This window comes from Ammospiza caudacuta, chromosome 20, assembly GCF_027887145.1.
Source record: "Ammospiza caudacuta isolate bAmmCau1 chromosome 20, bAmmCau1.pri, whole genome shotgun sequence".
In the NCBI taxonomy this organism is placed as follows: Eukaryota; Metazoa; Chordata; class Aves; order Passeriformes; family Passerellidae; genus Ammospiza; species Ammospiza caudacuta.
Window position 1 is genome coordinate 4985699 of NC_080612.1, and position 20340 is coordinate 5006038.

Genomic DNA, 20340 nt, shown 5'->3' on the forward strand with positions numbered 1-20340 from the left:
CGTGTGAGATCTGCCTGGCTGGGCAGGAGCTTCAACTGACAACAAAACCAGGAGTGTGTCTCCTTTGTGGAGGAAGAGCAAGGCACACCCAGCAGGAGTTTACCTTCTGTTGGCTCTCTGAAGTCCATGGAAGAGCCACGAAGGGGAGGCCCATCTCTGAAGCGACCGGTGCCACCGCTCCCCATGGAGGCACCCGGTGGCCGCCGGTCTCCGGGGCGGGTTCCTCTACCCCGGCCTCCCAGGAAGTCATCATCCTTGAATCCTGAAGATGGAACACAGTGAATTTAAAGAGCATCTTTTGCAATGTATTTAATCTAGATTTATCTGGATGACTGGAAAGCCATGCTAGTCACCGCTGTCAGTCCAAGGTGGTGCACTGAGAGCCTTTGTCTGCAGACAGATTGTTTCACAGAGCTCTAGCACCTTCTGGAGGAGCTGTTCCATTTGAAACCAAGGATACTATATCAAGTTCAGAAAGTGCTTTATCCACTTAGAGAGAGGCTTATTGGGGTGCTGGAGAGTGGGTCAAGTGAGTTTAAAATATGAACCTTGGCTTCAATTTGAGTTTAACATCATTAGCTGAGTTGAGAGACAGCACTACAGAGTAGTACTCAGACTCAGACAGTACTGAGTACTTCCATAGCCAGATCATCACACTGGCTACAGCCTTAGCATGAAATCCACAGGATCAAATGGGAAAATAGCTGAGGAGTAGTGAAATACACCCATAAAACAGAGTAAAACCCCAGAGCTGCTTAGCTGTACTATAAACTGGCCAGGCATTTACTAAATTAATTAAAGGGCTGGGGAAAAAATAAAATATAATTAAAAAAAAAAAATCAGACTTTAAACTGACTGCATTTCTTCAGTTTACGTATCACAAAAAAGAAGTAAATCAAGAACTATCTATCACTGACCAGAGTTCCAGTCTGTACCAGTGATTACCCTTGAGTATCTGTCCAAGCCCCCACTGCCTGCATTTCAGTGGGAGGAGGATACTTCAGGCTATCAGCATACAGAATATACTCAGATTTTCAAAAGCTGCCTGGAAGAGAAAGTTGTTTGGTTCCCAAATGAGATTGCCAAATACTGAAGTGGAAAGGAAAGAGTTGCAGAGCTGTCCCTTACTTACTTCAGTGCCAAACAAGCCATCTTTAAAGACTTGATCTAGAGCAAGGCTGTACAACCTGAGAAGAAAAGCTTTTGTAGCAGCTAAAACTGAAATGCTAAACTTTTGGCTCACGAATCACTCATCCAGCATTTAACAGGCTGAAATGCATCCACATTTGGAGAAGCTGCCAAGGAAGGTATGAAGCTGTGACACAGAATGCTTAGCTCCAAAGGCAGGTTAAGCAGAGCACTGCAGCAAGCTCCTCTCTCCAGCACCATGCTCCAATCCATGCTGGGGACAAGGGCACACTTTGCTTCTCCTGAATCCTTCATTCCACTCACGCAGAGACCAGACATTGCAAAGTTGTACTTGCCAACATCTCTCCATCAGAAAATGGACCAACCCCATGAGTTCAGAGGACAAAAGCAATTGTGTAATGCCACCCTGCATTCTAATAGCTGGAACTGACTGGAAGTTAAGAGCAGTGGCTCTGTCACTACCTCCACTCAGCAAGCTCAGTCACTTGCTGCAGCTGCATTACCAAAGAGGTCCAGAAGTTCAGGAACATTTTGCATTTACAAGTGCTTTGGAACACTAATCTGACTTTGGAGAAGTCAGTTACTTCAGGGACACACATATAATGACATCACATCTCCTTGAGAAGATGAAGGCCTCTGCTCTGGCAGAATATCAGCCTTCCTACATGATCTGTCTGTTTCTGCTACTATTCAGAAATTTACTTAGTTGTATGCTTGAGAAATGCTTAAAACAGTCACCCATAGGCTACACCTGGACAAGAATTCTGTCATTTATGGCTGTTTCATAGAATTTTCTATTGAGACATCATTCTATTTGCTCTCAAGGCAACAGAAGATTCCCCATGAGGAATCTCATCACAGCTGCAGGATGTTCAAAGTTGGTACATACAGTAGAGTCAATCAAACCAGTAATGGTGACAAATGAAAATGAAAACATTTCAGTGCCTTTTAGGCTTCCTTTCTGTATAAGTGTTAATACTGATACCAGAATTGAAGTCATCTCTGGACTCCCATCCACCTCCTCTGGATTCTCTGGAACCTCCTCCCATTCCTAGGAAAAAAGCCACAATTGTGTTCAAGTCTGAAGCTGTGGGAAAGACTGAGCAAGGGAACACCAAACCAATGTTTCAGTCCTTCAATATTCAAAGTTATGCTGCTGGAAAATCCTTCTCTTTTGGTACAACCAAGTTCCATTGCACAGGAACAAACAGCCACCAAGAATGAGTGGCCAGAAAAGTTTCTTTAGTGCACATTCAATGGAAACCTCAGGTGAGTCTGGTTCAACCAACCTTCAACTACAGGCAAGAATGTTTTTATGCTGGAACAAGAGACATACTCCAAAAATTAGCACTTTTCTACATGTGCTTACTCACTTTTCATACATCATCATAAAATAGTAGCAGATCAGACTGTTGGGCTTATGATTGTCCTCTGCAAGACACAACACATTAGGAGGGGTATTGGTCTCACTTCCTGGGTTAGGAGTGACAACACATCCAGCCTTTGGACACAAAGCACAGCTAAATTTCAGACACCTCAGGAGAAGCAGCAGCAGCTAGTTAGAAACACATACAGATTTACATACAAAACTTCACCTTTCAATATCATCTTCATGTTCACTTGCATGCCTTGTCTCAGCATTAGTCAGCACCACAAGCCATAACTACAACCATCATATTTAAGAAGCTACTTAGAAAAATGGAAGTCACCTCTGTCATCAGGCCCGCCACCTTTTCTGAAGCCAAAGCCACCTTTATCCTGTTTCCTGCCTTCTGCTATGTCCACTCGGAGTGACCGGTCACCCAAAAGCTGTTAAATCAAGGGGAGAATCTGTTCAGCATGTATCAAAGGGCTGCCAAAGAGTGAGAGACTTCTGCTTGTCTTTGATTTCACAAATTAACTGCAAGTGTACTTACTGCACCATCGTATGTAAGAGCTTCCTTGAGTGACTCCACCTCATCGAACTCTACGTAACAAAATCCTGGAAGAAACAAATCTCAAGTTAAGAGCACTTTAAAAGGTCTTTGTAAGAGGCTACTCCTCCTGCATGCCTGCTAATAGCTTCCTTCTCTTGTAAACATGAGTTGTGATGTGCACAAACAAGATGCACAAGGCTTAGAAACCAATCATCATCAACAATGAACACATTTACCTGCACCTGTTAATGATGGGGCAAATCCTGAAAGAGACCTCTGGGCACTCTGTGAATGCCAAGAGCCTAATTCCCTTTTTCAGAGTACTCATTACAGATTAGCTCTGATCTATGCCTTCAGACAGCTATTCAGCTGAATACTGACACTTAATTCCTAGAGTTTTTAAAGAAGAAATTGAAATACCTATGTGGTCAGCAATGTGATTTTGTGTCACCACATCATTTAGTGGATTTACTTCTTTCCAAAGGCACTCTGTTATCCAAGGTAAGCCTTTTTTTCCATCCCTTAATCTCACAAATATAGTCCATTTCCTCCAAACAATTGCCATAGCAGTTGAATTTGCATCCTCTAAAACAACTGCCTGAATGGGTTATCTACTTGCCTTTTCTCCCCATCTACTAAAAAAGGACAAGAGCAGGAGCAATGAGAATCTTCTGATGTAAAGGAATTACTCAGTACTTGAGGTCATAGGATTTAAGTGGGTCAGCTCTGGTAGAATTCATACCAGACAAGGTTTGAGAAAGTTCTGTTATGTCAGGGCAAATATTGACTCCTCCCTCAGGTTACTCTGTATCTCAGGATGATGAAACAGTGACTCTCATTCAAATGATACACTTACACATATCAGTGAATAAGAAAACCCGCATAAGTCAACATAAAAGCAGAAAACTGTTTTAGACTGAAATTCCCTTTTAAAGTGACTTTCTTTCCTACTAATTTTTCATCTAGCACCAAAGAGCTCTGAACACTCACCTTTAAATTTGTCGGTTTCCTTGTCTCTGACTAGTCGTACGCTCCTTATGCTGAGATCCTTGAAAATGGCATCTATGTCTCCCTGGACAGTGTTGAAGGGCAGATTTCCCACATAGGCTGTGAAGGGGGGCTCTGTTGGCAGCTCTTTATTTCTGCGGGAACCAAGGCCACCTCCACGAGACCTGTTGGGAAAAGCACACGGTGCCTCTGGAGCTGCACAGCACAGCTGCTCTTTGGGGCCCTGCCCAGCTGCTGTGTTCAGCTGCAAGTCCATTTTCCCACAGCTCTGCTCAGTTTTTCTCTCCTTCTGCCTGTAGCTGCCACCTGAAGTGCTGCTCAACTCCTTTCCAGTATTACCTGGTGCAGTACTGCAGTGGGAAATGAATACATTACCAGTGAAATCATTAATGAAGTGATGAATGAACTTCTTAACCCACAATTCATTAAGGAAAGCAACCTAAGGTTACCTCTAATGTCCCCTGCTCAAAAACATTACCTCTAAAAAACCCCTTCTTGGAATCAATTTTAAGAATAATTTATGGCAATGAATTTATGGTTTGTCAGCTTATCTGGAAATTAAGCTGTATCCAATGCTTTTAACTAAAAATCTATTACCAACACCCACTCCACAATAACCCAAATTATCTCAGCAACATTTAACTGAAGAGAAACACCTTCCCTACTTCTGAAGCTGTGGCCATAACTGTTGGATATCTGGATTGGAATGCTTTGAACTGAACACAAAATAAATTTGGTTGAACAAGAGATTCTGAGGCAGGAATCTCTTACTTCTTTTCTCTTGTGAATTACAGAGGTAAACTGGGTGGTCCTGTCCTGTCCCTCAGTACCAGTGAAACTCTTGGCACTGTGTGCTGAGGAACTAAACTGTACCAGCTAAATTCTTTACTAATGTAACACATCTGTGTGAACTTCCTGCAGAGCCCAATCTTCAAAAGCCAACTTGGAATTTCTGTACAGAGAGCAAGGTACATACAGGGCAACCTGAAGTCAAAGCTCCTAGACTTGTAAACTATAGGATGCCACTGATTCCAACACCACTTGTCCCACATAAGCAACCTCTGACCTCTACCTGAAATATCTGCTTACTACTCTGTCCATCCCCCCTTTATCACCTTTGTTCTACTGGGCTTTGCTTGTGTCTGTTCCCTTTCCCTGAGGCTCCCTGTGCATTTAAAACCACGGTGGAACCCAACCTGTACCAAAGCAGCATTTGCCAATCTGACATGGACCAATTAAATAGCTGCAGAGTCCTTCCTAAAATCCAGAAGGTCAAATAATTTTATCATTTCCTTTTATTCTACTGGTTACATGCAGTCAAAAAAATCCATTGGGCAAGCATGTCCTGGACAGTATTCTTTTCATTCAAGAATAAATATTTTACTACTAATGAATCAGATAATACATTAAGCTTGAATAAGATTCCTTAGCTCTCTAGGTGAGCCTGTCATTTGTGCCTTATTTAGCAGTTCCATGCAAGAATCATTTGTCACCAACACTATCAACAAGCTGCTAAATCTACTTGAACCACAATCTACATATCTTTAATTAGCGTCCACCCAGGTTTGCATTTTAGCATTTTTGACAATATTCCTCATCTGCCTTTGTCTCATTAACAAGTCAAAAACATACTGGAGAACTAAAGCTGTAATAGTTTGGAATTACTTTAGTCAGAAGGCTGAGTTTTAAGGAGGAACTCCAAGAAAGCTGAATTGCTGCTCTAAACAATCCCAAAATACATAAAATCAGTTCCATGCCTTTGTCCTCATTTATCATTTACAGCATTAGGAACAGCTATTAACATACCACACATTTAACTTGCATACAAAAAAGAAAATCTTAATGTTTGTGTCCTCCAGGAACATCAGAATTGAGTTCCAAAGGAGCATTCTCTCCTTGCACAGATGCTCAGGACACTCCCTGAGCTGCCAGTCACCCAAAAACCCAGCCTGGAGTTGAGTCTGTGGCCAACAAGGTGGTCAGGACTGCAAAGAGCCCTTTGGAATGAGAAGGGGAACAAGGGCTGGAGCTACCACTTCCATCAGCTCCATTTGAGCCACCTCTAAAACCACACTCTCAATCCCCAAAAGGATTTTCTGTGCTACAGACAAACTTCCTTTCTCCCATGAGCTGCATGTGTGGAAATCCATGCCCTATTGTGCAATCCAGACTGATTTTAAAGCCAGAAAATTAAATATTCTTCTCCAATTTGATATTAAGGCTTTGGTTATCAAATATATAACTATACCTTTAGTATTTAGTTTCCATTTGAAGGTCAATAACTGAGTTGCAAACCAAGTTTCTTATGGAACTCAGGTACAGCAACAGAAAAAGAAACTGTTTCTGTACTTCCCTACATTTTTTCCATCACTGAAACAGTGAAATAAAAGGGCTGACTTCAGTAACCAAACAATGAGATTGGAAGAAGATTCTCTCATTTGCAACAAAGTAGGACAAAAGTAAAAAAATAATTGAAAACACATCTGAACTAGGCAAACCAGATTTCTGAATGAATATCTGCACTTCTCTAAACTTCTGCTTAGACACAATTAGATAATAATAATTATTATGTCATGTTACTGTGAGAATCTGAAAGACATGACTTGATTTCCTTGTCAGAAAAGCAAAGCTGAAGAGGAAAGCTTGCTTCCAACAACACTTAAATAATTAAACTTTGGTGGGCTGAGTTAATGACTTTGGCTATACTGGATAGAAAACAACTCAACTCCCATTTTAAAGCTACTCTTATGCAAAGTTGAGTTAGGTCTCCAGAAAAGATCTGTCACAAGTTCAAAATGAAGGCTGTTTTGAAAGTCAGTATCCCTAGAGATCAAAGCTCAAGATTTGCCTTTTGCACAGCACACAGACAAAGGCCTGCCCTGGGTTTGACATCTCAGCTCTCAGGGCAGCAGCAGGATCAGCACGGTGACAGTGCCACCCCCCCAAGACCACAAGACCAAATTCAAACCCAATTTATTCCAGCAACCCAGGACATGTCTGGAGTAATATCAGATGTATTCAGCAAATTGCTCACCCCAGCCTAAAAATGAGGAGTAATCTTTGAATCCTAGATGGGTAAGACAGAGGATGCAAGCTGCCAGCAGCACAAGGACCAACTCCCATTTTCACTGACCTGTGCAGAACTCCAGCAGGTGAATCTCAACCTTTAGTAGGGAGCCCAGCACTTCCAGCCACACCTAAATAAACAGCCTAGCAGTGAGTTAGGAGTGATAAACACTCCCCTTCTTTCAACTCTGAGAAGCTCTACAGACAGTTTCAGTTTCAACTAGGCCTTGGTTTACTTACCTACAGGTTTTCCTGTCAAATTCTGGGCTCCAAAATACTTTCTAAAAAGCTTCTAGTAAGCCTTTTGTCATTTATGTCAGCATCACACTCTTCACTAGGAATAAAGTGACTTTTTCAAGTGATTTCATAATACCCCCTAATGTTATGATTCAGCTTTTAGTCAGTGCATCACTGAACACCTCAGGTGCAGCAAATCCCATCTCATCACACCAGTCATATCTTGATGCTGTTCCACCATTATTGTGATGATGATGAGAAAGAGGGAGATAACTCCCATATGTCAGAACCTGTTGGGCACAGATTTCCCATCTGTCACACTGAAATCCTGGGCTCACTCACTATGTACATTAAAGGTTGTGCAAAATGCAACTTCCACAAAAACTGCTACACCTCAGCTGAGGTTACACTGTTCCTACAGTCCTAAAACGAGCAGGAGCCACTTTAAATTAACATGGGAGTCTTTTATCAGAACCTTCAAGAACAGTCATGTTTGCACTACACTTCATATATTACAGGACTTCATACAATGTACACAGAGAGCAAACTGTGAGTTAGCTACTAGTAACTTAGTGATAACAATAAATTAGATAGAGGTATACACTAGACTCTAATATTAGTAGTATCTGATGTTTAGAACTGCAGGTAAATTAGAATAAGTACATTTCCTTACCTGTAAACACATCTACTGATTAGCAGGATGCCTTTAGTTTACAAGCAAGGATCCACATCTTCCCTGACAGCAAATTTAAGTTCTCTTACAGGAACCTGAATAACATTTTACCTGGCATTTTATTACTTCACAGAATATGCCTACACTGACTAGATACAGTGTGCAGCAATATCTGAGTTTATAAAGAGTCAAGTATCAACTTTAGGCTGCTGGCAAGGCTATTTTGTTACAGAATTTAAAAAAATAACAGAAATGAGAGTGGCTACATCATCTGTTTGCTCTGGGACGTCTCTGAAATAGACACAAAGGGTATCAGTGCATGAAAATGAGCTTGAAAAACTTAAAGTGTCAGAGTCCTTCCAAAGACAAAAAAAACTTACTGCTGTTCTAACTCCAGCAGCTCCTCCCTGCTGCCTAATGAGTCTGAAATGAAACCGAGTTATTTATCTAAGAGCAGAAAAGGACACGAACACACTTCTAATCAGGAAATACAACCTGGAAGATTAGATTATACAGTAACACACGTGGGAAATTTGCTTACAAAGAAGTTTATTCCACAGATTTATGTCTATTGTTTTATGTCAGAGAAACTTGTAACAGCACCAGCCTCCAAAAAAAAAATCAATTGTTTGATTGCACCTTCCTAGCTTGATTAACACAAACTTCTAATTGCGGGTTTTGTCTCTGTGGCTCCTCCCCTAAACACTCTCCAGCAAGGAGACGAGACAAGCCCGATTCCTCGGGATCAGGGATTTGCAGTCAGCACCCGGAGCCCCGGATAACGCAGGCTCCCGGCGCCACTCTTCGCGGAGACACCACAAAGGGCTCCCATTTCCCCCGCCGCAGGCACCGCAGCGCTGCCCGCTCCCGGGGCCGCCTCGGGCCCCGCTCAGCCCTTGGGGGCCGTTCCCTCCGCCCATCCCGGCCCCGCACAGCTCCTCACGGCCTCCCTTGGCTCCGGCCCAGCGCCTCCCTAAATCCCCCCGGCACTCGCCTCCGGGACGGCGGGAACAGCGACCCCCCTTCCTCCCGAGCCGCCCGGGCCCGGATCCCGCGGCCACGGCCGGGACCCCCCCGGAGCGCAGCCCCCGCCCCGCCGCACAAAGCGGGCCAGCGGAAGGGCACCCCCGGCCCCGCGGGAGGGCGGGCGGGGGGCAGAACGAGCCCAAACAGTTCCCAGAGGCGGCGCCCCCGTCCCGCAACCCCCGCCCGCCATCCCCGCCGAGCGGGGCAGGCCGGGCCCCGCGGCCGCGCCCCCGTCTCGCGCGGCCGGGGCCGCTGCTCCCCGCTGCCGTCCCAGCTACGGGGGAGCCCCGAGCGCCGCCCCCGGCCCCGCTCACCCGCGGCCGCCGCCGAAGCTGCTGTAGGCCCGGTCGTCGTAGGGATCGAAATCCGCCATCGCCGCCGCGGCCTCGTCCCCGTGCGAGCGTGACAGGACCGCGCCCGAGGACCCCGCAACGCTTATATACGGCGGCGCGCGGGCCGGGGCTGCCCCGCGCGGTGCCTGCCTCCAGCTCCCCGCCCCGCCGGGGCTGTCCGCGCTGCTGCCTGTCGGGAGGCGCGCGGCGCGGCTCGCTCCCGTGGGCTCTGGGACGGGATCCGCCCGGGGGTGCCCTCGGTGTCTGCTCTGCGATCTGCGCGGGATTTACCCGGGGATCTGCTCCGGATCTGCCGGCGGATCTGCCTGGGATGTGCCCGGTGCCTGTGGGGGATCGCCCCGGGCTGCGCTGCGCTGAGCGTTGGACGCTCCAGTGCTGATCCAGGGCCAGCCCGCGGCTCTCGCTCCCCGAGCATCCCGCGGTCGCTGCGGGCAGGGATCACAGGGCTCATGGAAATGGATTCTGCTCCAGGTGTCACAGTCATCCGCAGTGATCACAGGGATGGATCCTGCCCCGGGGTCATTCCCTGCACTCCCGCGCGTGTCTGGCAGCCACACGCAGTGTCCACAGTGCTGCTGGAGGATAGTGCTGGATTTTATTGCAAATTACGACAACGGGCTGTACACGAGAGCTTCACAGTGTCCTTAAAAAATACCATTTGTACCAGCTGGTTTGTCTCCTTTTGCCAGGCCATAATTTAATGTTTTCTAATAAAACCACACCTCGGATTCTCATAGGATAACCAACAATGCCCACGCCTCGTGTCCGTGACCCTGCGCTGCCGATCCCCACAGGCTTTGCCCCTCTGTCCCGGGCCAGCCCCGCGGGGACAGGATCCAGCCCGGATCCTGGATCCTGCATCGCAGCCTTCCCCCAGGGACACGAACCGGGTGAGGGAAGCCCGGGAGCCCTCGGGGCAGTGCAGAGGAGGAGGAATGAGTCCTGCGGAGGAGCAGGGCTGGGGGCCAGGGAGGGAACGTGGCGCTGAGAGGAGCGGGCTGTGGTAAAATGTGAAGTATGTCAAGATTATCTTAAGTAGTAATGTTCTTTAATGTAAGATCTTTGCATACTTTCAGCAAGAGAGGAGACCCAAGCCGTGGGGCAGGCAGCAGCCAGCTTCACTTACCCAAGGACATCCTGGAAATAATGAGCATGAAGGATGTAGTAAATTCGGATTTTGGTGAACGTCTGTGTATACTTTGCTAACTTAAGCAGAAGACTCAAGGCTCATGTATCCCATAGCTGATCTATGTTCATTATAATTCTAAAAACCTTGTGAAGACCCTTCCCCTCAGCATGTGGGGAACTTCTTCAAGTTAGCTGAAGTTATGCAACTTGTAAATTACAAATCAATCCCGATACATGGGCAGTACTTGGAAAGTTACTAACTCTGAACTGAGTATAAACAATGGAGTGAAAAGCGCGGTGGAGCGTGCTGGATTTGTGGAACGCCACGGAGCATCGTGGCTCGCGCAACTCTGAAATAACCCATCAATGTGTCCATCGAGTGTGTCACGACTGGCTTGTGGTACACTGGCAAAGCAATCCGAATTTTTGGGATGAGGGGGTGAAGGAGCTGGGTGGAAAGGGCGGCCATGAGGGGAGCGGGGTCTGAGGGGACAGGGGTGGGAAGGGCGGCCATGAGGGAAAGACAGGGCTGGGAAGGGCAGCCATGAGAACAACGGAGTCTGAGGGGACAGGGGTGGGAAAGGAAGCCATGAGGGGAACGGGGTCTGAGGGGACAGGGTTGGGAAGGGCGGCCATGAGGGGAGCGAGGTCTGAGGGGCCGGGAGGCGCCGAGGGGAGCGGGCTGAAGGCTGGGGGGCGCCGAGAGGAGCGGGGCTGAACGGCCATGAGGCGCTGAGGGGAGCCGGGAGGAGCTGAGGGAACGGGGCTGAAGGGCCGGGAGGAGCTGAGGCACGGCCATGACGGGAGCGGCACTGAGGTACCGGGGGGACCGCGGAGTGCGGCTCACACGGCGGCCGAGCCCGTCCCGCGGCGGCCGCGCTGCCCCGGAAGAGGCGGAGCGGGCGGGCGGCCCCACGTGCGGCAGCGGTGGCGGCATGGCGGGGATGGAGCTCGGGGAGGAGATGGAGCCGCGGGGCGGCGGCGCGGCGGTGACCGACCCCCGCGGGGTGCTGCGGCAGGGCCGCGCCTTCCTCGACTTCTTCTGGGACATCGCTAAGCCGGAGCAGGAGGTGCGGCTGGCGGCCACGGAGAGCCTCCTGCGGCACCTGCGGGAGGGCAAGAAGGTGAGGCGGGGGCCGGTGGGTGCGGGCGGGCAGTGGCTCCTCACACGGCTCATCCCTGCGCTCCCGCTTGGGCAGTGCGGACGGGGCACGGGCCGGGTGCGGGGGTCCGGCGGCCGGGCCGCGCTCGGGGCAGCCCGGACACCGCCCAGCTCGGTCTCTCTTGCAGGATGATGAACTCAAGTACACCCTGAAGCGGCTGGTGGAGGGGCTGGGAGCCACCCGCGAGGCCGCCCGCCCTGGCTTCAGCTTGGCCTTGGCGCAGGTCAGTGTTCCCCAGCGCGGGTCAGAACCGTCGGCAGCCTCTGTCCATGCTTGGGGTCACTTTTGCTGTCCGTGCAAGGCTGGAGGATTCCCTTCTGTGCACATGGGAGGGAAGGCTCTCACAATAACCATAGTGGTTTAAAATGGGGCTACTCAGGTTTAGAAACTTACAAAGTTATGAAATATACCAATATCACATTCATACTACAGAATTCAGTCCTGCTTCAAGAACTGTCACTGATTTACAAATTTTGACCAAGTTTTCAATTATTCTGCATTTAGTACTATTACTGCTTCTTAAAACTGTCTTGCTCTTGGTCTTGGTTGGGTGATGTGGGATATCTGCCCTTCCTCTAGACCAGGTTGCTCCAAGTCCCATCCAGCCTGGCCTTGAACATTTCCAGGAATGGGGCAGCCACAGCTTCTCTGGGCAATCTGTGCCAGAGCCTCACTGCCCTGACAGAGAATGATTTCTTCCTAATATCTAACCTAAACTGGCCTTCTGTCAATGTGAAGTCATTCCTCCTTGTCCTAACACTCTGGGACTCCAGATTCCCTCTGTAGCTCTCTTGGAGCCTCTTTAGGCATGGAAGAAACTCTGAGCTCTCCTTGGAGCCTTCTCCAGGCTGCACAACCCCAGCTCTCCCAGCCTGCTTCCTGTTCTATACATCTTTACTGATCTGGTTGTCTTTATTCTGGCCTGATAAAGCAGCACGTCTGCTGCTGGGCTGAACAACTCTTCAGCTCTGTTTTAGCTTAACCCAAGATAATGTCGTGAAATGGAAGAACTGCAAACAGCTATTCCATCTCTCTCCTCAGGTTTTGCAGGCTTTTGAGGAAATTCCACTGTGCAGCATTTTGGAGCAGATAAAAGAAAAACACAATCTGGAAAAAGTGAAAAAAGTAAGTGAGCTCATGGCAACATTTGCCAACTGCTACTTTAATTGTTCTCTAGTCTTTGAAGTTTTGGTGGATAGTGTAGTTTAGGGGTTCATGTTAAAGCAAGTGACTATAATGAAATAACAAATATTTCTAGAAATTGGAAGTTGGTGACATTGTCATCTGGCCCTGTTTTATGTGAGATTTGTCAGTGTGATGAAGATGTCCTCTAGGACAGTTCTTAAACATTGTGCAGGGGGTTGCTTTTCAGTGTGTTCTCTTCCCATGGTGGGGTGTTCAAGGCTGGATTTTCCTGCCATCTTGCTCCACTGATTGTGTAGCTGCATGTGAGCTCTAAGCCTCTCAGAAAAGTAGATTTTTAGCTATTTTCTTTTTTTTTTTTCCCTTTCAGAAACTTGTGAGAAATGCAGCTTTTGGGAACTTTTTTGGAGTGATGGCTCTGTTCCAGTCTGGGCGGCTTGTGAAGGTAAGACTGCTGTCAGGTGTGTCAGTTCTGCTTCTGGGGCTTTGATGTGGAAAGAGAATGACAGGGAAAGGCTGGATCACTGAGTAATCCATGCAGTGGCACTTGAAGCATCAAGTTCAGTTAATTTCTGTTGTGCCATCTATGGGCTCTTTGTGCCTTTATAAAGCCTGCTCCTGAGCAGAATGTAGGAGCTGTGTCAAATAGCGCAGGAGGCTCCTACCTCTCCTGGAAGGAAGGGATCTGTTGTCATATCCAGCTGGAAAACACAATTTTGGAAAAAGCTGAGTGACCAACCAAGAAACAAAATTGTGTTTCTTATTACAAGTAGGCATAAACATCCAAAGAGTGGATTATCACCTGAGCCTTCAGCTGAATTTCTGATTTATGTCCTCTGGTTTTGGCTTATCTTTCCTTTGTAGGACCGGAAAGCTCTGCTGGAGAGCATCCAGCTTCTGCAGCAGCTGACAAATCACCAGACACACCTCAGAGATCTGCCACGCAAAACTCTCATTGACATCACCTCTGAGGTGCAGGCACAGCGTGGGGCTGGGGGCTTGTGGGGTGAGAGGAAGAGAGGGCTTGGCTTTGGGGTCAGATTTTCCTTTAGTTTGTTCATAGCTGGAAGTTATAGGGGCTGTGGAAGAGTGTAAACTGTGGGAGCTGTCCCTGTATTGCCTGTGGGCAGATACTTGTGTTCTGGGAAGGGTGCTCTAATTTAGCTTTGTTTGCCTTCATCGTGGACAATTCCACAGCCTGTTATTTCCCATTTAACTTGCTTGGATTATGTGTTAGACCATGTGCTCCTTTGAACAGATGAATGCTGAAAAGTCTGAACAGCAAACCACCTTTTTTATGCAGCAAACCTGGGCCTAAGGTTGAATTTTGGGCTGTTGGGAATGAAATTATGTAGGGATAAGGAGTAAAGAGCTCTGAGTATGTAGTAAAATAAAAGAGTTTATTTCCTTGTTTAAAGTGGATGTTATTTGTAGACATGAAGACTAGCAGTGTTAAATAAAAAGAGAGAGTTTCCTTGTCCCTGCGTTGCCTGGCTGTACAGGCAGAGCAGTCAGACAGCAGGAGAACAATTGCAGCTGGAGTCAGTTGACCAGAATTGCTGTGTGATGACAGCATGCTGTCCTGCTCCCCATGGTTCAGCACCTGGGACTGTCTGGCAGTCATGGACAGATCCATTATTTATTTTTCATTGTGTCACCATAAAGACTATTTCTAGAGTTTCCAGAACACTGCAAGCTTTTAGTAAAATGTCCTCCAATGCAGATACTTTAATGTGCTTACTTCACTGCAAGTTAGTAAAATGCCCTCAGGTATTTCTTACATGCTCTCACCCTTGTTCCTGTCTAGGTACCTGAAACTGTGTTTGAGGAGGTCCTGTTTGACATCTTGCAAGGTGACCTCTCTTCAGCCTTCACATCTCCAGAGAACCTGCACCTTTTGCTTGTGGGTATGCAGAAATTCCCTGGTGTTCTGAAACCTAAAAAGCTGAAGAAGCTGTTTGGCTCATCTACTGTTGTAAATAAGGAAAATGTTTCCAGGTAAGTTCTTAAATAAGGAGGTTTAAATGAACATTATTTTCCTCTTGGCTAGGAGTGAGAGAAATGTGGCTGTGATTCTGATTCCAGCTTGTATTTGCCACTGCAGGTGCTGCTGAGGGTTAGGTGTCAATTGTTCTGCAGATTCCCAAGTTATAGTTGTGTCATTTCTCCCAGGGGGCACAGCCTGCAGTTCTTGGGAAATGTTCTGTGTCTTCCAGCAGGATCAATTTGGCCTTCAACAATTCCCTTTCAGGTCAGATCTCTCACATTATTTTATTTCTTCTTCTAGACTTGTAGAGCTTCTGAAAAGTGCTGCCAAGTCTGAGAAGGAAGACAAGAAATTGCCCAGTGTAGTGTTTGATTTGCTCCAAGTTGCACTGAAGGAAGGTGCCTTTGAACTGTTCTGGAATGAAGTTGTGGAGAATGGGCTATTGAAGGAGAAATCAGGACCTGTCAGGTTTGTTTGAACACACACTGTGTTGTTTCCCATGTTACCCTTCTGTTTCTTGACCCAGAAGTTTTGACTTCATTTCCCTGCATGCTCCTGTACCTGCCCCAGCCCTTCCTCTGTGTCTTAGCCCTGTGTGTGGGTTTAGTGCTGTGCTTTAGCCTGAGGGAATGTTCTTTGTTCCCCCTCAGTCACATGTGCTACCGATTGCTGGGCAGTGCCCTCCCCTCGCTGTCCCTGGAGCAGCTGCAGGTGGTTCTCAAGGGGAAGGTGATGCTGCACTATGGAGAACACGTGGTAGCAACTCAGGTAGGTCTTTGAACAGCTAAAGGCCGTGTCTTGAGCACAGGGAAGTCTCTGCCCCACTTCTAGTTTCAAATCATCTTGTATTAAAAAAGTTTATGTCATTTTAGACATTGAACTCCTACTAAAAGCAAGGTTAGTGTATTGGTTGCAGTGGAGTGAGTATACTCTGTGTTTGGTTGTCATTGCCTGTTTTAAGGGTGTGGAAACTGTTCAGCACTGTCTCACCTGCTTTCATTGCTGCTGCCAGGAAAGCTCTGATGAGGGGGGAGGCAGAGGAAGGGCAGCCCTCAGCAAATTGACAGTGTCATGTGTTGTCCTTTAACAGTCCCTTTGCTTTTGTGTGTCCAGAAGCTCCTTTTTGTTTATCATTGTGCTGGGTGTGACATGGACATTGGAAAGCAAAGACAAAAAGAGACAACTCGTGCTTTTGTTTGTTGGTGCTTGTTTTAATAAACACATCTGAGGTTTTAGCACAAAAATTACGTATTGGATTTGGATTTGGATTTTGAAGCTCCTCTTCCTCTTCCCTACTGGGAAGCCAGCAAACAGCACAAGCCTGCAATAAACAGAGGAAAAGTAAAAGGGGAGTACTGATAAAACTGGCTTTTAGCTTGGCTTTTTGTGGTAACACAATCCTAAACCTCCTCACATGTGCCCAGGAATAGTTGTTGTATCTTGGGAGAGATAGGTCTGTGTGATCTTCTTGTTCTGTTATCAGAGCAGCCATAGGTGTGTGGGTTTGCCCTGCAAATACTGCATACCATGGTGCCTCCCTAAATGGACCAGCTTTCTCCAGGATTTATCCACTGGCTTAGTTTTCCTATTTCTTACTTTTTGTGCTTGTTGCACAGTAAATTGGGCTGTGATCTTCCATGTGCTTCAAATTTTATTTGGTTCCTGTCAGAAATCCCTGAAGACAATGAGGCTAAATGGAAGAAGCTGCTAATATTGTTGATGATGCGAGAATAGAAAAGATCTTTGTTTGAATTTGATTCTGTTTTGGGGTTTGTTTTGTTTCTTGACATAGGTTGCTTGGAGAAGTAAATGCTGTTACCTTGTAGATCCTTATGGGATTCTGGTGATTGTTGGAGATGGAGCTAGACAAAGCTGGAGTCTTTTATTTACTGGCAGTTTTCTTCCTGATTCCACTTTTTTAACCAACAAGGGAGTAAATAAACCTGATTCACTTGAGAGGTCCCTTCCAACCCAGGCCATTCTGTGATTCTGTGATTTTTATTTACACAGCCACTCAGTCTGAGTGTGAAGTTGCTGACCTGCTTCTTTGACCATGTTTTTCAGTCTCCCCAGGGATTTAAGTTTGCTGCAGAAATGGAAGGATACATAGATACATTTCTCAGTGGCTGCGATGACCCAGAGAGGCAGCTGGCTGTGATGATGGGCTTCTCTACCCTTACCAATCAAGGCAGGCCAGTGCTGTTGAGTGCTTCCAGGGTAGTGAAACACCTGCAGGCAGTGGCCTTGCACAAATACATCAGCTGGCTCAAGGACATGTTCCTCAGGCCAGACTTGGACTGCTGTTTAGACTTCTCAAGTAACCGGCAGAAACAGAACCGGCAAAACGCAGACGTGTGAGTACAGGGGTACTGCACCTTCCTCTCAGCATCTGCTGCTTCCCTTGCCATGAGTTCACAATTGTTTATTTCCTCTGTCTCAGAAAGTTTAGCCCCAGAATCTGACTCTTTCACTGGGATAAAATTCAATTCTGCAAATTCTGCAAGCATACTGAGAACCAGCCAGCCTGCCCAAAGCAGACTGAATCACCAAAAGAGCCTTTTCTCTTCTTTTTCTAGTCCTGACAGCTGCTTTGGAGAATATGTCCCATGGTTTCCTCTTTCACTACAGCTTCTCAGGTCTTTGTAGGAATTGTGCCTCTCTTTTACCTGTGTGTTAGACACTGTGGCATTCAGGCCAGGTTATGTGGTTACCTGGCACCTGTAAACCTCGCTCTACTGACTGCTGCAATTCTTTTAAGTGCTTTTTGCTCATCTGCAGACTCTCTGTGGGATAAATAGATCACCTTTTGCATAGTAAAAAGCAAACCTGAGAAGATTATATGTCTTCTTTTGTACCTATTGCTTTGTTACTACATAACTTTGCCAGTTTTAGTGTAAAGTCTCTAAGGATCTGTAAGTCACCTCCTGGTGCAGTGGATTGTGCAGTGTATTTGTGTTGGGTTAGTGTTCAAACTGCTGATTGTGTTCTCCTTCTTATTCAAAGAGCACAACAGAAGATTGCTCGATTGAGAAGGTGGATCATGCACAGACTGGTTAACATCATTGAAAGTGCCACCAGAAAAGAGGAGAGCCTTGTGATGGACATTGCCAGGTGAGACTGATGTAAAGACATATGTGCTTGGGGTAGTTCTCTGTAGCTCAATAGCAGTATTGCAGATAAGCTGTCCCCATGACACTGGACAAATCCAGTAGTGGAAATGCTCCATAATAAATAATTTAGGAGTCTAGGTTTTGTTTTCATACTTTCTGCATGATTGGACTAACCTGTGTGATAAGTAGTTGGCATTTAAAATCACATTAGTTCCATTTATTTTGAATAAATTTTCCATTCCTGCTTGCCTAAACTGCTTGAAGATAGTATTTTTAACATCAGGTCTTAATAAGTATTTATCTGTCACCTTAAGTGCCTTGGAGAGTATGACCCATATCTGACAGTCTTAGTATTGTGTTTTGTGGCCTTAAGTGTTGGTGCTTCACTTTTGTGAAGTCCTGAGCATCCTTTTTCTCTTCTTCACCCTGTGTATCTTGAGAGAACAGTCTCATTGTAATTAGTGCTCATTGTAAATAGTGCTTTTTTCAGTGCTTGGCCTTCCTTGAATGTGGAGCTGTTTGGTTTGCATGCATGGGCTGATTTTGCTTTGTTATGGCCAGTCTGGGTTTTCATTCTGTTCCTATTTCTGTCTATGCTAGGTTTTGCTTCTTCCATGCTTTCTTTGTTGCTAAGAAGAAGAATTCCCAGGTAGCTGAGGCTGGTGTCCTTCCATCAGAGCCCCTGAATGAACGGGATCATACAGAGACAGAAAACTACTTCTTTGGGTAAGGATTTGATTGCAGGCTTTAAGCTTGGAAATTTTTCTTTTTTCCTGAGGATAAAATAAGCTTGTGAGTGGTGGGGCAAGAAGTTTGAGATGCTGGGCTGCTATTGGAGCATTTCTTTGACTCCAGCACCAGGACATGGCTTTTCTATGGAGATGGATTATTCAAAGATTGTGTTATATGAGATGTTGGGTAAATGTGAGATGATATGGCAGGTGTGGAGTTGAGCTCATACTGCTTTTCCTATAGAATTTCCATTGCCTCTGTGGCAATCTGGAAGGGGAAGGACCCAAGAGGGAGGTGCTGGGGTTGTGCTGGTGGATTTCTGGTCACTCTGTGTGAGGAGCTGGTGACTCCACAGCCCTCCCTGTGCTAAGGAAGATAGATTGGTAATAGATGTTTTATATGATTGCCAAACCTCAGTAGAAGGAAAGCAGAGGACATGGTGGGACACAGAGTGAGAAGCAACTGAGATTAATAGTGTCCTTGAGAGCACCAGGTGATTTGGGGCCACCAAGATAATGAGCTCTACACTGCTGTCTTGGCTACATGTGTGGGTTGAAAGTTGGGCACTGTCAGTCTGGGCTTCAGTGAGTGACCAGAGCTGTGGGATGAGAGTGCTTTGCTGGTGGGTATTACTTTGGTAAGCAGGAACAGGCCATTTGGTTCCTCTGACAATAACATGGTGTCTTTCTTTGCAGGTTACTTCAGACATTAAACACCCTGCCTGTCTTGGGGGATACAGCAAAGGCTGCAGCCTTGAGAGAGAAGCATGTCCATGGTGTGACTGCAGATGGGAAGCTGTGGATCTTTCTCCTTGTTGAGTATGCCAACAAGCTGCTCTCCACTGAGCATGTCAAAGCTGTGAAACCTTTTACCAAGGAACAGAGGGATATCTGGGAGAGGTGAGATGCTTGGGAACCTGGATGCTGGGTTGGTGAAAGGAGAAAGGGGGAAAGCCCTGGTCTTGGTTTCTCTTTAGGACAAGGAGATGTTGTGTTCTCTTTGCCTCGTGGTGTTCTGCTTGCTGTAGCACAGCCGTTTCACAGGCAGTGGCAGTTGTTTTTGTTCCCCTTGAGTATCCTGCACCTGACTGGCTTTCAGAGTATCTTTCTATTTCTTTTCACCTCATTCCTTTCTTCCTCTTCTTTCTATTTGTTAACTATGTGATTTTTTCTATGGTCCTTCTCCCAAACATGATTGTAACAGTCTGCTCATCTTTTCTCTTAAAAATGCCTGTACAAACATCTCAATGACTCTTTTCTGAGAGTCTTTTTGATTCCCCATAAAGATCTAGCTTTGGCTGTGGTACTAGGAGTGTAGTCTGTGCACAAGTGCAGTTTTTTTATAACCCACATTCAGTCAGATACTGAACTTATTGGGTTAAGATTGTGTGCTAAAAGAGAATCCAATGCCAAGAGATGAAATGTTAAGTACACAAAACAGTACTGTAGTTTTGGTCATGTTTTTAGTCTGGTCATATGGGATGATTTGCTGTTGTAATTGTGAAAACTCAGAGAGGTTTCTTTCTTCAGAACACTTCAGTCTGTGAAGAATCTGCAGAAAAAAGAAAACAAATCAGACAGTGCCAAAGTTGGTGCTTTCCAACAGCTTCTGCTTTCAATGGCCATTCATCTTTTCAAGGTAACATCTCT

General features: G+C 46.4%; 2 protein-coding genes across 3 annotated transcripts in view; one reads left to right on the forward strand and one right to left on the reverse strand.

Moving 5' to 3' along the window:
• EIF4H (eukaryotic translation initiation factor 4H) overlaps positions 1-9505 on the reverse strand; it is a 15093-nt gene extending 5588 nt beyond the window's left edge. Inside the window, exons 1-6 of one of the 2 annotated variants that reach the window (XM_058817625.1) lie at positions 9390-9505; positions 4056-4237; positions 3066-3130; positions 2859-2958; positions 2135-2200; positions 104-262 (exon numbers count right to left, since the gene is read on the reverse strand). In XM_058817625.1, coding sequence (XP_058673608.1) covers positions 104-262; positions 2135-2200; positions 2859-2958; positions 3066-3130; positions 4056-4237; positions 9390-9448 — 631 coding nt within the window. In that variant the 5' untranslated portion in view covers positions 9449-9505. The remainder of the gene's footprint in view (positions 1-103; positions 263-2134; positions 2201-2858; positions 2959-3065; positions 3131-4055; positions 4238-9389) is intronic. The other variant, XM_058817626.1, reaches the window with a different exon arrangement.
• Positions 9506-11491: 1986 nt separating this feature from the next.
• The window catches only part of MYBBP1A (MYB binding protein 1a), a 49535-nt gene continuing 40686 nt past the window's right edge, over positions 11492-20340 (forward strand). Inside the window, exons 1-13 of the mRNA XM_058817809.1 lie at positions 11492-11680; positions 11847-11942; positions 12761-12844; positions 13233-13307; positions 13727-13834; positions 14670-14860; positions 15150-15317; positions 15500-15617; positions 16914-17203; positions 17853-17960; positions 18560-18685; positions 19387-19590; positions 20221-20329. Coding sequence (XP_058673792.1) covers positions 11492-11680; positions 11847-11942; positions 12761-12844; positions 13233-13307; positions 13727-13834; positions 14670-14860; positions 15150-15317; positions 15500-15617; positions 16914-17203; positions 17853-17960; positions 18560-18685; positions 19387-19590; positions 20221-20329 — 1866 coding nt within the window. The remainder of the gene's footprint in view (positions 11681-11846; positions 11943-12760; positions 12845-13232; positions 13308-13726; positions 13835-14669; positions 14861-15149; positions 15318-15499; positions 15618-16913; positions 17204-17852; positions 17961-18559; positions 18686-19386; positions 19591-20220; positions 20330-20340) is intronic.